At 40.8% G+C, this 16053-nt stretch overlaps 1 protein-coding gene across 13 annotated transcripts in view; it reads left to right on the top strand.

Annotated features, from left to right (window-relative positions):
• Positions 1-16053, top strand: part of BBX (BBX high mobility group box domain containing) — a 281580-nt gene that overhangs the window by 257536 nt on the left and 7991 nt on the right. For 11 of the 13 annotated variants that reach the window (XM_079921624.1, XM_079921628.1, XM_079921631.1 and 8 more), the window contains 4 exons: positions 896-985; positions 2349-2408; positions 9950-10147; positions 12159-12345. In XM_079921624.1, coding sequence (XP_079777750.1) covers positions 896-985; positions 2349-2408; positions 9950-10147; positions 12159-12345 — 535 coding nt within the window. The remainder of the gene's footprint in view (positions 1-895; positions 986-2348; positions 2409-9949; positions 10148-12158; positions 12346-16053) is intronic. The other 2 variants (XM_079921626.1, XM_079921627.1) reach the window with 2 other exon arrangements.

Here is a 16053-nt window from a genome sequence, read left to right as displayed (position 1 = left end):
GCGGCATGTGGGATCCTCCCGGACCGGGGCACGAACCCGTGTCCCCTGCGTCGGCAGGCGGACTCTCAACCACTGTGCCACCAGGGAAGCCCTAGAGCTTCTAATTTTTTAATTCTCCCTTCAGCCCTGTGACTTGGGCACTATTATTATCCCCATTTACACACGAGGAAACAGAAGTTATGGAAAATGTCAGTTTCACATAGGAATATCAGTCAAGTGTAGAAAGCAACCTGCTTTTTGGAGGTCAGTGCTGTTACTGGCCTTTCTGATGGGTGACTGAAAAATCCCAATTCTCTTTTCTTTATGTGAAAAAACTAAGATACAGTCTGAGACTTCTCCCCACTCCCCTACCCCCGCCACCCTCCAAAAAAAAGTTTTGGCAAATATTTTTCTATTTTTAAATCACTTTTTTTCCTCCTAGAATATCCTCAGAATAGGCTAGAAAGCTGTCGGGCCAACCCAAAAGTTGTCCTCAAACTGCTGTCCTTGTGAAAATCAGTTTCTTAGGAGAGATGAAATGCCAGTGCCATCCTTTCCTTCATGGTATTTAGGAATCTAAAGTAAAACCTTTTCTTTATTACAGACTGCATCTACTCTGCTGTTACTGGTTGTGGTCTGTCTCTAGTCACTAAATCTGCAGTTTCTGCTGAGGGAGTCCCAGCCCTAATGGAGACTTCTGTCCAATATATTTCTAAGGAAAATCTCACTGGTTTTTCAGTAAGTCTAGGGAAGGACGCTAAGCACGAGTTAGATGAGAAAAGATGCAAGATGACATTTCTTGTGAATCAGTTTGCTTATTCCACAAGCTGGGGGAGGGTGTAATTGTTTAGAAACACAGTATTTTTTTATGAAACATTGTGAATTTTAAATATATTTATATTAATATTGTCTGTAGGTCCTTTCCAGTCTCAGAAAAAGAACTTATTCCACAAAATTGTCAGCAAATATAAGCACAAAAAGGAGAAGCCTAATGTTCCGGAAAAAGGTATTGGTGCCTTCCATCCTCCATTAAGATTTCTTGGCCACGTCCATTGTGAATTCATCTTTGAATGATGCTTCACTGCACCGCCTTTGCCTCTACCTCCCCTTTGCTTGCTTCAATGTCATCCGCTCCTGACGCAGGCACATTCATTGTTTCTAGATTCTGCAGCTAATTGCAAAGAGAGATCTTCTTCACTTGGATTCCTACTGAAATCCCATGTTTGTCTCTATTTTCAGAGTTCCATATGAATCCTGAAATTGCTTCTTTTTATTTGTATTTGGTGCATTTTCTAATTTAGTCTTCTTGAGCTCTTCTCCACTTATTTTCTTTGACTATTCTTGTTTTTTTCATGTTTGGCAGCCTTCATAGCAGGACCACGTTTTCCTGCCTCCTGAAATCTTACCAGTTTCGTATGCGTATGAAAGTCCCACAGTTGCTATACTTTCTCTGACACTTGAGGATTCTTGTCCAGGAGGATTCCACTCCTACATCATAACCTATCTATCTTCTTTTTTTCTATTTATATACTTTGTCAGACTCTTCCCACCTCCTTCAGTCACATAACTGTTATTTCCAGAGGGCGCTAGAAATATACGCACTCAACCCTCCCTTTACTCTGAGCATCTGTCTCGTTGTTACGATCTGGATAGGCCCTTGAACCTCTTCAGGGCTCATCTGAAGATTTGTCTCTTCTCACAGGTCAGACTCCTATCCTTCTTTCACACAGAAGATAAATCCCATCTGGTTCAGTATAGCCACGTGTCCTGGAAGTCAGGCTTTTTCTCTAGCATCTCCTGCATGTTAGTGTCGTGACTGCCATGAGCCTGATGCCCATTTGCATCCTACTTGCATGGCCAGATGTGGAGCCTTTCGTGTTTCTGGAATGAGGCTTTAAATGCAGCTGTCTTCCATGTGTAGACATACGTGCCTCTGTGTTCCTGTGTGTAACCTTTTGCTTAATTTGGGTTTTATTTTCACCTCCACTTTAGCCTCTTAGTTTTGTTTTGTATGTTAATATTTATTCTCTGCTTCCAGTGGAGAGAGATCACTCTTTAGGTAAAATGTCAGCTTTTATCCTTACCTTTTAACCAATCTTCAGGTTATCTTGATTAAGGTCATAGAAATTATCCAACAACATATTTTTAAAAAGGCAAATTTGTTTACTTTTAATGCATTTCCTATATGGCCTAATTATTTTAGCTGGCAAATGCAGTTTTGAGACTTAAGTAGTTGAAGTAAAATTCTGCTTCATTTGTGTGATAATGCTTTTTATTGAAGTGGTTTTGTGTATTGTCTTATTTTTATAGTGTATATGTCTATACTAGGGGTAGAGTTTCACTTTCCTTTTCTGTTGTTGTTTTTTTAGGAAGTGGGGATAAATGGTCAAACAAGCAACTCTTCTTGGATGCCATTCACCCTACAGAAGGTAAAAGAAGCAACATTCATTGTATCATTTCAGGTAGTCTGTGCTGGAAATGGCATAAGTTTTGTAGGTTTAAACTGGCATAATTTATATAGGTTTAACCGACGGCATTAGACCTGAGTGTTCATAATTGGGTTATTTTTAATTTTCAAATCAAAACTGATAGATTTTTGATCCTACTAAGGGTCAGGCTGTGTGTCCTTTGGAGTTTAATTTGTGAAAGGGGGATTTGTAAGCTTTAAACCACAATAACCAGAAATTAGAGGTTTTCATAACTGAAAACTATTCAGTATTGCGGCTCACGTTGCAGGCGGGTGCTCATGGGGAGTCAGGGCAGCATGGGGCTCTCCTGGTTTGCTGGACGTGAGTGCCCTGCAGACATGGTTCCTGACCTGAACTTCGTTCCTAGCCCACCTCCCACTTCCTCTAACTGTGATCAAATGGAATGTCCCCGAGGCTTACTGTAGCCAAAGAAAAGTCCCATATTGGCTGGTATGATGTTATAGGTACAGATTTTATTTCAAAATTTCCCACAGTCGTATTTATTTGTGACTTTAATTCTTCTTAAATATTGAACCCTTAGGTGAATGTTGATTTCGTGGTGGTAAGGAGCCATCCTTCCATTCTTCCCACTGATGCTCTCTTTTCCATTTAGATATTTTAGAAGAGCTGAACATTTTTGTAGTGCTTAATGAGGAGTCACTTCATCTGAAAACTAGAAGGGACCGTAGTGATCATCGTTTGATTTATTACCCCTTTGATTTACTTATGGGGAACTTGATGAACAAGTCCATTCTATTGATTTCCAAATGTACCCTCATTTCTTTGTTAAAAGGAGAAAAAAATTAAAATGCACATGTGGCCTAAGTCATTTATAAAAAAAAATACTCATGTTTTAAAGATATTTGTGAAAAATATTCAAATTTGAGTTCATTATAAACCTGAACTTCTGTTGTTTGGTAGGCACAGTTCACATGAGCTGCATGTCTGCTTTTGTGTCGTTTTGCTTTTATAGAAAATGCCAGCAGTACATCTCTTTTCTGGCTTGTTACTTCACATTTACAACCTCTGTGGAGTATCATTTCTGCACTTTGCTGGCAAAACAAAATATGAATTGTTGTGCTGCTCTCAGCATTAAATCCTAACATCCCCAAATTGACACACATTCACACTTGTGTATTTTAAAAATAAACGTAAGGCACTGATGAACTATCAGAGGAATCTAAAAGAGGCATTTAAGAGAATGTTACTCTTTTCTTAAAATGATACTATTCTAAATATTTTGGTTTTAAACAATGAAAACCCTACTTCATATAAAAGGAGGTATCATAGCATGTGCCAGGGTGGTATAAAGAGCGAAGTAAGTAGGAATTAGGGGACCTGGGTGCTAGTCTCAGATCTGCCACTAATTAGCAGTTTTCAGTAGGACAGACCATTTAACCTTACTAGGATTCACTGTCCACATTTGTACTCTGTTGTAAGATATGTGTGTTTAGGGGTGGAGTGAATGAGAAGGCATAGTAATACATGATCTATACATTTCATTTCCCTTCTAACACCTGATGATTTTATTACTGTGATATCTTGAGTGGGTGGTGTGATACCAAAAATACCATATTCTGAAGCCCTAATTTTCTGCCCTTTGGAGGTCAGAAAAGCAAATCAATTTTGAGTCTTCTAGGCAGTCCAAAGGGTTTAGTTGGAAATATTTATTATTGTTGATGTTTAATTATATTTACTATTAATGTATATGGAACAAAACTGTGGAGAACATGCACTGAAAATTGCATGTCCTTTAGTGTAGATGCAAATTCATTTTACATGGCCAGAAAAAAAGGAATCAATTTGAGGGTTGGAAGTTAACCAGTAACTTAAAGTGACTTTTTTTGTTATTTATTTTTATAACATCCCCTACATTTACTTGTTCAGGTGGTGACTACGTGCTTTGTAAATTATCTAGGCCCTTTACTCCATCCTCTTTCTCACCTATGTCCGTATCATTGCTTATTAAACTTTACCTTGGATATTATAAATATATAAGGACAGAAAAATGAAACCATAATCAGGACAGTTAGCATGTGTAGGCTATCCTGGGCAAAGGTTAGACAGGAGTTGTTTGTAGCTGATGTCTATAAATGAAATATTGACTCAACTGAGGCTTCAGAGCTGTTAGCCGCTCCTGGCTTCTGTTAAAGTGGATGACTTAAAGTTCACTATCCTTTTTTTACACCACCCTGAGTATAATTGGCTTTGAATTTTTTTTCCCCAAGATATTAGAAATTTTCAGGTGTTTAGTAATCACATCTGAGGTTTAAATGCTATGCTTATAATCTATTTTAAGAATTCTCCCCATGCTTTTAAAATTCAAAATCGCTAAACCACTTCTTGAAATTTTTGCAGATCAAAAAAAACAGATTGCCTATAGGCTAGAATTAAAGTTTTCAGATAAACCAAGATGACCTCCCTCTGCCACTGTGTTTATCTTTCTACCAACTTATGGTGTCATATGTTCATGCTTAAGGTAGAGGTTTCTAATTGTAGTAATAATGATGGTGATGATTACTATACTGCTTTATGTTTCCAGAGGGCTTTCACGTATACTTTCTGTGAAAACTAATCGTAACAGTATCTCCAGTCAATTTAAGGAGACCTTATCAGCCCCAAATACATGATAAGGAATTGAAGCCTGACCAATGTAAGCAGGAAGGGAAGAAACCAGCACTAAAGTACGCTGGCCACTGCAGTTTTGATTTTTCAGGTGTTTGTGGATAGCCCTCATTTGTTGAAATTATAAATGCTGTCTTACAAGGAAAGAAAAAAAACCCTAAACCTCAAACTAGGTATCTCTAAAAGATTAGTGTCTTTGCAATACATAAATCTAATTACAGGGGAGAAAAATCTGGTTTTCTAGTTAGATTTTGAAATATGATCCACACAGTCAGGCTAACTTGATCTCTTTTCCTAAGTTCAAAATAGTTGCCTTATAATTTCAGCAAGGTCCCCAGGATCTGAGGTAAGGCTCATTCATTTGATTCCTGTTTTCCATTCAGCAGTTAACTGCATTTTCAGCTCATGGGAGCCTGACCCATGGCAATGAGATTCCAGACTTGGCTGTAATAATTTCAGTGCAGGTTTGCCTCCTGTAGTTGGCATGTGAATTCGTGACTCTGGAGCACTTTAGTGGCCTCCTGGAGTATAGTACAAGCACAGTGCTGCTTTCCAAAAAAACTTACTCTACATTTTGGGAGCAGAGTTTGGAAAACAAGATAGTCTCTGATTGCCATATTCCTAATGTTGCTCCAGGAATCAGCTCACATTATCACCCTCACATGATATGCTCCAAGTATGTTATGATTATTGTGGAGTGTAAAAATCAGCCCTGTGGACTCGTTTGGTGGTGCTTGGGTAGGTTTGTGTGTTCAATTACAAGCCCAAAGAGAAATGACTAATTTGTTTTTAGAGGACAAAACCTTTCTTTTCTCACATTTCCATTAGTTTGGCAGGGAGGGCAAGAAAGGAGCTGCCTTGCTGTCTTGGTATACAACTTTGGGCTCTTTCCCTCTCTGAGTTTTTTTCATTTCCTGTCCCTCACCACTGTTGACCTGAAACTAATAGACTGCCAGTTATTTCTCCAGCAAAGATGGGTTTATTTTGGATCAGCAGAGAATATAAATTTGAGGTGTACAACCATGGTATGCAAGTCCTCACACGTCAAGGGAAGGAGAATTTTATAGGCGGGAAAGAAGTAGGTAAGGCTATGGTAAATCAAGTCCATGGCTTTTCATTGGCTGAGTCCTTGCCAGGAAAGAAGAGAGGAGTCTTTGTTTTTCTGTTGGGCTCTGCTGTCATCACAGGGCATGAGAGCTCCTCCTTCTGGTCTCCTGACTCTATTTAATTGAGGTTTCTGTTTATTAATTTTTTGCACCACTAAGCCTTTGTTTTGGATCTTGCAGGTTGGTGGGGAGGACAGTGTATGCAAATCTGAATAAATTGTGTCCCAATAGACCACAATTTCTACATATGGTTAGGGTCCCTATCTGAGATCCTTTTGACCAGCTAGTCTGGAGAGGATGATAAAAGAAGTTTCTCTTTGCTAATGTTGCTGGACTCAGATCTACTGTTCTGTCCCAGACAATTATAGTTGACCCTTGAACAAAGTGAGGGTTAAGGGTACACCCTCCCCCTTCACCCCCTTGGTCAAAAATTCATGTCTAACTTTGCAGCTGGCCCTCCAGGCCCTCCATATCAGCAGGTCTGCATCTGCAGATTTAACCAGCTGTGGATTGTGTAGTACTATTGTATGTATTTCTTTAAAAAGATCCACTTATAAGTGGAGCCGCACAGTTCAAACTTGTGTTGTTCAAGGGTCACCTGTACTTCTTTGACTTAGCCTTACCTGCCTTCCCCAATTCTTCTCTCCTAGGAGAGGGATCTCCCTGAGCACCGACCCTGAAGACTGTCATCGGTCTAGGCTGCCAGAAAGACAGGATGTTCTAGGGGTCACCCATGGGTCAAAGCATGGGGTAGACTCCCTCTAACCTTCTCTTCCTAACTCCAGCAAGATCACATTACATGCGATCACATTACATACACATTACATGTTTCTCAAATGTAGATGATCTATAGGCCCTGTGATTACTTCTTGATCTGACAGTAGGTTTCGAGAAGACAACATATAGAAGGGTTGCATTGCCTCTTTTCCAGTGATTTATGAGAACTTCCAATGCATTCTCCTTTTTTGCCTCTTTCACTTGGTCTGCAGCCTGATTCACTCAGTATCTCCCAGCCTCCAGACCTCTGGGACTTGATGATCACTTGTATCTATTGGCCGCCCTGCCTTTGACCCCCTGGCTCCTGTCTGCTGGTTTCTGAGCTTCCCCTGGTCTCAGTCTGCCTTAAGGCCTGATTCACCTTCCATTTGCAGTCCCTTTGCATCCATCCCCTTGGCTTCGTATTGTGTTTTTATCAATTCATCTGGAACACATAGGAGAATGAGTAACCCCTGAAAAGAAATTAAAACAGCTGACAGCTCACCAAAAACAAAAACCTAACAGTCCTAGTGAAGGGAGTACTCTTCCACAGCCTTGAGACTCTGAAGCTGGCTATAGAAAACACTGGCCAGGACACTGATTCTAGGCTGTGTGGCAAAATGAAAAGAATTTTAGGGCTAGATGGCTCCTTTAGAGCTAATCTAGTCCAGCTTCTTTCTTTACATGAAGAAACTGAGACCCCTGGTCCCACAGTTAGTAAATTAAAAAGTCAAGAGTAGAACCTAGGTCTCTCTCTGACTATGTTATTTCCATTATCCCTGGTCTTGTAGAAACCTGGTCATCTTTCCCAGACCTCTTAGCCCTTTTCTGGTGTCCATGCCTTTTCTTTGACGACCTTGGTTTTTCTTTCCATAAGCAGTAATTTGAATGTAATACATTTGGAATCCTGCCGTACCCTTATCTCCACAAGTTCTGGATTTTTCTGGGAAGAGGTTCATGCTTTTTCTGGAAGATTCATCTATGATTCAGTGATCATACTGGAGAGATCACAAGCTTCCCTCTGTAATCAGAAGGGACAACTAACTGATAGGCCTGGATAAGAAACTAGAATTTTGAAGCTTGTGAATATCCAGTAGAGGTTGCTGTAAACTCAGACTTTGGCCTCTTTGTATAGGAGGCTTTGAACTTCAGGGCTAATGCAGAATCATGAAACTCCTTTGGAGTGTTTCTAACCAAATTATCTTTTCATTTTGCTGGTAGCTTTTATTGAAATTTAAGTGTAAAAAAAAATTTTTTTAATGCATATGTACTACCACTGGCCTTTGTTAACTATCAAAGTATAAATAACTAAGATTGTTTGACCTAGGTATAGACCTACAACTTGAAAGGAGCCTTTTTCCTAGTTTTTGATTACTTGCTTGAAAAAAGGTGTTTGGGAGCATTGCCAAATAGTTCTGGGGTTTTTTTTAAGTAACTATTATCTTAAGCCTGTCCACACACAGCCATCTATTACGCAATAATATGGTAAGGCCAAGCCACAAATCATGGTATGATTTAGGCTTTACATCCTTTCTCTTGATGTAATTGAAATTATTTCCCACTTGTTTTGGAATAGGAAGCCTGGAATCAAATGCTTGAGGGCAAAGATGTTACTACTTTATAGCCTCCTTTCTCAAGGATGTACCTAAACCCATTAGGGAGCTATATTAAAATTTTTAAATGAAACCTATGTAAGTGTTTATACCAATAAGTACATTTTTTCACACCCTGAATTGTTCTTGCTCTGTTCCTTTTATTTTAGCTTTTTTTGTCTTCCTACATTACATATATTGTCTTATTTCCAGTTATCTACCTTCGTATCCACCTTCTTATGAGCACCACCTGGTATCCTCCAGGTTAAGTTTGCACAGAGTTTGTCATGTCAAACAAACATGACAGTGTGATTTCCTGAACCACACTCCCCCTTTTCTTTGTCAAAAACAATTTCTATGCCTGTCTTAAAGAGATTGGATAGTTAAAAAATGGAAAGATGCCTCTTTCTCCTGCCCCAAAGCCCTTAGGTCACTGGAATAAAAACAGCCCCAATGAGGAAATGACTACAAATATATACTCCTAAATGCTTGTTGTACTCACATCTGCATATTCTTATCTTAATTTAAATTAAGGGGGGAGGGGGAGAGACGAACTCCTAAGGAAATGAGTAAGAAGAGACACAGCATTCCCAACCCATCTGAACTGGAAGCAAAGTCTTTGGTGGCAAGTGTGTTCCTTACTCTTGACACAGTGACTAATAGGGTACAAGTGTGTGCTGTTAAATGATTTGCTGGTGTTAACAGTTAAAATTAGGGTACCTAAAACTAACCTTTCGGGGTGTCCTGCTGACATGTGGTACTTTATTAAATTATCTCCCTAAAGCACATTCACCTGGTCCTAGAATTCAGCCGATGGGAGAGAGTTTCCATAGGTGCTGGCTTCATCAGTGTTTGCCAGGTCCTTACTGAGTACTTCAGTGTGCATAAAAGAAAGTTTCTTTTCTCATCAGTCCAACCTGGAGGTTGAAAGCAGGTGTCCAAATGATGTGTAAATTTAAGAAGCACATACTTAATCTCAGTATCCTCAGAAGAAGAGAAACTTCTTTTATCATACTTTCCAGACTAGCTGGTCAAAAGGATCTCAGATAGGGACCCTGACCACACGTAGAAATTGTGGTCTGTTGGGACACAGTTTATTCAGATTTGCATACACTGTCCTCCCCACCAACCTGCAAGATCCAAACACTTGGAAAATGTTACTCCAATGGCCTCTTAGTTAAGTATTCTATTAAAAGATAGAGAGGGCATCCTATCCCTCTGTACTTAATTTATCAAAGCACATATTTATAGAAATATTTGTTTAAAATTATAGTCAGTATTTCTTTTTTCTATCAATACTCTGAAAACTCTAAATGTAAGTTCTTGTTCAGATAAGTCAGACATTTAGAAATACTTCCTTCCCAGAGCAACGTTGGTGCCTTGTGTTTTTGTGTGTAACGTTATATGGTTTGTCCTTTTTCAGCCATATTTTCAGAAGACAAAAACACCACAGAGCCTGCTTATAAGGTTAAAAATGCCCCATCCATTCCCAGCACTCCAGAGCCAACAACAACGCAAGAACCCTTGGTGGGCAGTCAAAAGAGAAAAGCAAGGAAAACCAAGATCACACACCTTGTCAGGACGGCAGATGGCCGGGTATCACCAGCAGGAGGTACTTTGGGTAAGACAAGGAAGCTTTAGACAGAGATGACCAGAGCAAGCAGGTGACCATCAGGGCCACAGTGGCCAGAAAATGACTATAATCCAACTGTGGGTCCTCAGTGAAAAATGGGTCTGTCTGTCAGTCTGGTCACAGTAACATTTTCTCTCTCTGGATCTCCTTGAGAACTGGTTTCCTACAGCATTCTAAACGTACATGTTTTAGTCCATGTTTTAAAATCATAGCTCTTTTCCCAAGAGCAATTCTGGAATTCCTAGGAAGGAAAGGTAGCTTTTAGGACTGTCAGCTACCTTCTCCTTCTCAGCATGCACACAAACCGTCTTAAGTAAATTCCCAAAGATCCGAGACTTTTAAAAATACTGGATGAGTCTTTGTCCCTGGCTCACGTTTTAAGTCATTACAAACCAGATCATCAGGTGTTCAAACCAATGAATTAAGAAAACTGAGAAAGAAAGCATCCAGCATTTCCTGTACAGCTGATTCAGACCACTAAGGGAGCCTGAGAATGCTTCTGGATTTCTTGATTCTCTGGGCTAATCCTGAACCAAATATTAACTTACAGTGAATTTCTCCATTTCAGTCTTGGCCTGTGGTCTCTTTACTGTTCCTGGTGGCCTCTGTGGAATTGCCTGAGGGGCCCGGCTTAAGCGAGTGACACTGAGCATCCCCCCCTCCTATCTAGGGGTGGTACACCAACCAAGCATTAGTGGACTTAGCTGCTGCCTTTCTGCCTTTCAGCGCCTCTAGCGTCTCATTCTATCAGCCCTGAAGGAGGCGTTCCCCACCCCCCTTACCCTAACCCAGTTTCCAGACAAAGGTCAAGGGTCCATAATGACTTCTGTAACTAGCAAAAAAAAAATGTTTAAATGAATGCTTTTTGAGAATATTTATAAATAACTGATTTAGGTTAATCTAGTTGGTAGACTTATTGTATGCTGAGATCGAAGTCATTTAGTGAATTTTGTGCACTTGTGTTTTGCATATGTAGATTGTTAAACCTTAAAGTATATTAAAGACCCCTAATTTTACTGTCATATACGAAGTGAAACTCAAAGAGGTGGAATTTTGTTTCATAACACATCGAACCACTAAGTAGGATGAGGATTAGAATCTAGTTTTCATGATACTTAGTCCAGCGGGCTCCTCTCTCCTTCCCTTTCCACTCTGGATTCTGCTCTGTGATTTTCACATTGTATAAATTGTTATAGCCTCATTTTTGCTTTAGGAAGAGTGAAAGATCTTAGAAAATATTCCCTTTTATGTAGAAAAGCATATAGCACTTCATGTTCTAATATATGACATTTACAGCCTTTATCAATTACTTTCTGTAGTTAAAATGTTTTATTATTAAAACCATGGTAAAGATTACTCCTCTTCCTCTCTAATGGCTGTATAAAGTGTACTTACTTCCAACAAATGTATTGGCATAGCATTTCAGCCACCTCTTCATAAATACCAGAGGGCCCTTTGCTTCCTTTCAGTAGGTCTTCAGAACAAAAATAACAGTTTAGGATCTCATTGGAACTGATTGATCTCATTGGGGTTAGTTTAGGCTATCCTAAGTGTCGGTAACACAGCATACTGAATGCCCACGGTGCACCGTAGGGCATGCTGTGGCCTCATCAGGAATGTTTGGTCAGTTGAGTTTTTAAGGGCCATTTTACAGCATCCACTGGCCCCTCTGCACAAGTCCCTTGGGTTTTATTTTGGCCACGGTCCATTTTTCCCTCTTTCTCTAAGATTGACCTATTCTTTGTTCTTGGATAAAACACAGCTCCTCCGCTCAGCTTCAGGGCATGGTGCTGCCCGTGGTTGCAGTTGAGCTTAATAAAAGAGTTTTATTCCCATGGAAGAAGAGATTCTGTAAAAGCCTTAATATCGGTGGATGACAGAAGTGAACAGTAAAGCATATTAGCTCATTTCACATTGTCTGACACTGAGTTTTCTCTGTGTCCCTTCTCTGGAGGGGACAGAGCGATCCCTCTCGTGATGAATTTTCCTTTCGTTACAGATGACAAACCAAAGGAACAACTGCAGAGGAGTCTTGCTAAGGTGACCGAGACGGGCTGCAATGACGAATGCTCACACAACCGGGAGGCCACGGAGACGCGGAGCAGCACCCCGGAGATGCCAGCCGTGTCTGCGTTCTTCAGCCTCGCTGCGCTGGCCGAAGTGGCCGCCATGGAAAATGTGCACAGGTCAGCAGTGGGGAACCTCGCTGCCCTGGGCTCTGGGGACCTGTTCACTTTCACCCCCTTTCACGGAACATGGGTGGAGACAGTGATATGGAAGCCCAAATCATCCTTTCTGACGTGGTCTGTGATATTTTCAATGATTGGGGTTCGGGAGACTTTTGTTTACGAGGTGGTAACCGAAGTATGTATACTGTTCAGCAGTGTGGGAAAATATAAGGGAGTATTGCCCACCAGGTATTTTACTTTGAACATAGTATTATTCTGTGATTAAGCTTCATTTCTGAAAAAGCCTGAGAGAGCAGAGAAGCAATATCATCTAATCATTAAAGCTTTAGAGTCAGGTCTCAGACCTGAGTTTGAGTCCTACCTCTGTCACCTGAAAACTGTAAGGCCTTGAGCAAGACCATTCACTTCTCTATCCTCTGTTTTTCCTTTTATACTGTGGCTGTAAGTGGTTCGCATTTCATAGAGATGTTATATAGAATAAATCTAGTGTCCCAGTACCGGCACATGGTAACACCCCCATTGAGGATGGCGTTGGTGGTACTAGCGGAAGAAAACAGTGTGGTTCAGGAAAAAGAGCATCTCAGCATCTGACTCATGGAAGGCAGAAGGCCTGGATTTTTCTTCAGCTCTCTGTGTTTGTTAAAAAGTCATTTATTTCTCTGGGCCTCCGTTTTCTCATCTTCTGTTTAGCATAACAATATCCCCAAAGAATCACAAAGTTGTGAGGCTCAGATGAGACCAGATACGAAAGCCTTTTGAACTCAGTGAAGTCCCACAGAAAGTATATTAAGTTCTAAGTATATAATTGGGTGTTCTGCTACTTAATGGATCCTTTGGGAAGATAAAAAAGCCTTTTGTGAATTCAGGTATTTCTTGTTTTTATTCAAAGTGGATTACCCACAGATGAGTTCTTTCTTAGGTTTTCAGTCTTCAGCCCAACAGAGCTTGAAATCTACCCCAACGTGTCTACCCATCTGTCAGGCTCCATTCTCCTTCACATCCAGGTTTAGGAGACCCCAATGGAAGCTTTGTTTGCCTCTTGCTGTTTACCTGTCATATTACAGTTCTAGTGCCTCCTCACAAATAGCCTCTAGATTTTTCCAAGAAGTCAAATTCCTTTTTTTTTTTTTTTTTTTTTTTTTTTGCGGTACGCGGGCCTCTCACTGTTGTGGCCTCTCCCGTTGCGGAGCACAGGCTCCAGACGCACAAGCTCAGCGGCCACGGCTCACGGGCCCAGCCGCTCCGTGGCATGTGGGAGCGTACATTATCAGAATTCCTTTTCATGTGTACACTGCAAGTGCCTAATAGCAAGTGAACGGTGACAGACATTGTTAAAATCTGCTCAGGTCTCTGAGGGAGATAATGCACAGACACTTCTCCACTCGTGAAGTTTTACAGTCGAGCACAGAGGACAAACTCATAGCGCATGCAAAAAGAATTAAAAATATGCCTGAGTGTTATTAAGTGCCCCCATAAATTGTGGGAATAAGAGGTCATGTAAGAATTCAGAGGGGGGTCATAATCCAGGGCTCAGGAAGGGCCACCACACAGTCACCTTTGCTGCTGCCAGTGTCCCCTTCTGAGCACGACTGGTGACACCTCTGCTCTGTTAACCAGCCGCCTCCACCCCAGTGCCTTTCAGCTGCAGCAGCAGAAAGCGGCAGCAAGCCTTTCCACTGTCACCACCACCTTCCTCTCTGTCCTGCGGTCACGTGGAATCGCTTACTCCCGTCCAGATAAGCCTGCTTCTTGCCTTTGTGCGTCCTCCTCTCGGGTGAACGGCCTGTCTGTCTTTTGTCCTCTTCTCTCAGTCTTCCTCCCGAAGTCCTGCACACTCGCTGTGCACACCTCTCTTAGACCAGCTGCCGCACTGGGTTGTAGTTATTTGTTGATGCATCTGTCTCCTTCCAGTACACTTTGAAAGCAAAGCACTGGTGTTATTCTTCATGTACACAGCTTCCTTAGTTCCTGTTACGCAATGGACGAATGAACAAGTGAATGGCTGAGTGAATAAATGAGGTGTTCTTGAGAATGACTGCCTAAGTTAGCTAGCAGGCATAGAAAACTGGTGTTCTTTTTTTTTTTTTTACACCTCCCATTAGCAAGAAAAAAATATTGCCTATTAGAATTTTACCATCAGGCTTCTCTGGTGGCACAGTGGTTGAGAGTCCACCTGCCCATGCAGGGGACACAGGTTCATGCCCCGGTCCGGGAGGATCCCACATGCCGCGGAGCGGCTAGGCCCGTGAGCCATGGCCGCTGAGCCTGCGCGTCCGGAGCCTGTGCTCCGCAACAGGAGAGGCCACAGCGGTGAGAGGCCTGCGTACCACAAAAAAAAAAGAATTTTACTATCAACCTAACAAATGGTTAGTGTTCTTACTATCTAGACAGACAGACAGCCTTGGAGAATCTTAGTTGTAACTTCAGCGGTTAACCTGTTAAAGCAGAGATCCCAGCCATCCCTTCACCTGCAGGCTTAATGTAATTGTACCTGGGTTGCACATCAATTAATTATTTCTTAGGCATCACCTAGTTCATAATTTAGAGAGTGGTCGACAGAGTTAGGGGTAAACATATATTACCTGCATTCTTGCCACAAGCAATCTTAATATTGGGTTCAGAAACCCAACATAGAAAAGCAGTTTTACAGAATGCAGGAAGTAGGAAATTGGAATTAACCTTTGTTGAGAGCCTGTTTATTTACTAGGAGTTTTATAAGGATGGAAGCTCATTACATTTATTCTTAAAATCAGCTCTGCCAGGTGCGTCTTTTTAGTTCCATTTTAATGATGGTACAGGCGGTTAATTAACTTGCTAAGAGCACACAGCTAAACTTGAGTCAAGATCTGAATCCAAGTCTTTGAACTTCATTGTCTTTGCCTCTGCTCCAGCGTGCCACTTAAGCAAGCATCTGTCATGTCATAGAGATTCATGGGGAATCTCACCTGACCTTCCCCTGGGAGCTGGAACCATCACTTCGTGGCAGCCACCTCATGCTCCTACCTCCTTTTCTTTTTCCACTGAGTAAGCTGGGCTTTCACCCCAATTTCTCTCTCTCCCTCTTGCTTGCTCTTTTTTGTTTTTGCATTGTATTTTTCATCTTTCACTTATTTTTCTTTGTATGTTTCCTTTTCCAATACTTGTTAAAATTCTTTTTTGCTTTTGTAATATTGTTACACATCCAATCTTAAAAGTAAAAAATAGCATTTTAATTTCATCTTTCTTGAACAAAGAGTTGAACATATTGAATAGTTGGTTCTTACAGCATCCCCACATAAATAAACAGACTAATCCAGAGGCTTGATTATAACACGTTTTGTTTTTCTAAATTCCTAATATCTTTAGCTAAGTGATCGTTGGATTCTGAAATCCCCAAATGTAATCTATCTGTATTAATTTTCTTTTTTGTTCATCAAGAAAAAGAAAATTAGATATAGTTATGGAGAGATACAATTTGAATTTTAAAATAGCTCCTTTTATTTCACGTAATCTGAAGAAGATACTGTATTGAAACGGTCAAACCAGTGAAAACACTGCTGCTCTATCCCATATTTTCAGCACAGTGCTGTGCACTACAGACCATCGTAGGCCAGAGCAGTGAGTATGCATTGTTGAGGCTTGGGAAACCTATTAGGACATGTCAAGGAGGTGCCCAATCCTATCTTTTTAGAACGAGAAGCTCTATAGAAAGTACCAAGAAATTTT

The sequence above is a fragment of the Stenella coeruleoalba genome (genome assembly GCF_951394435.1).
Source record: "Stenella coeruleoalba genome assembly, chromosome: 5".
Classification (NCBI taxonomy): Eukaryota; Metazoa; Chordata; class Mammalia; order Artiodactyla; family Delphinidae; genus Stenella; species Stenella coeruleoalba.
The sequence above is the reverse complement of the archived record's forward strand: the minus strand, read 5'-3'. Positions and strand labels throughout refer to the sequence as shown.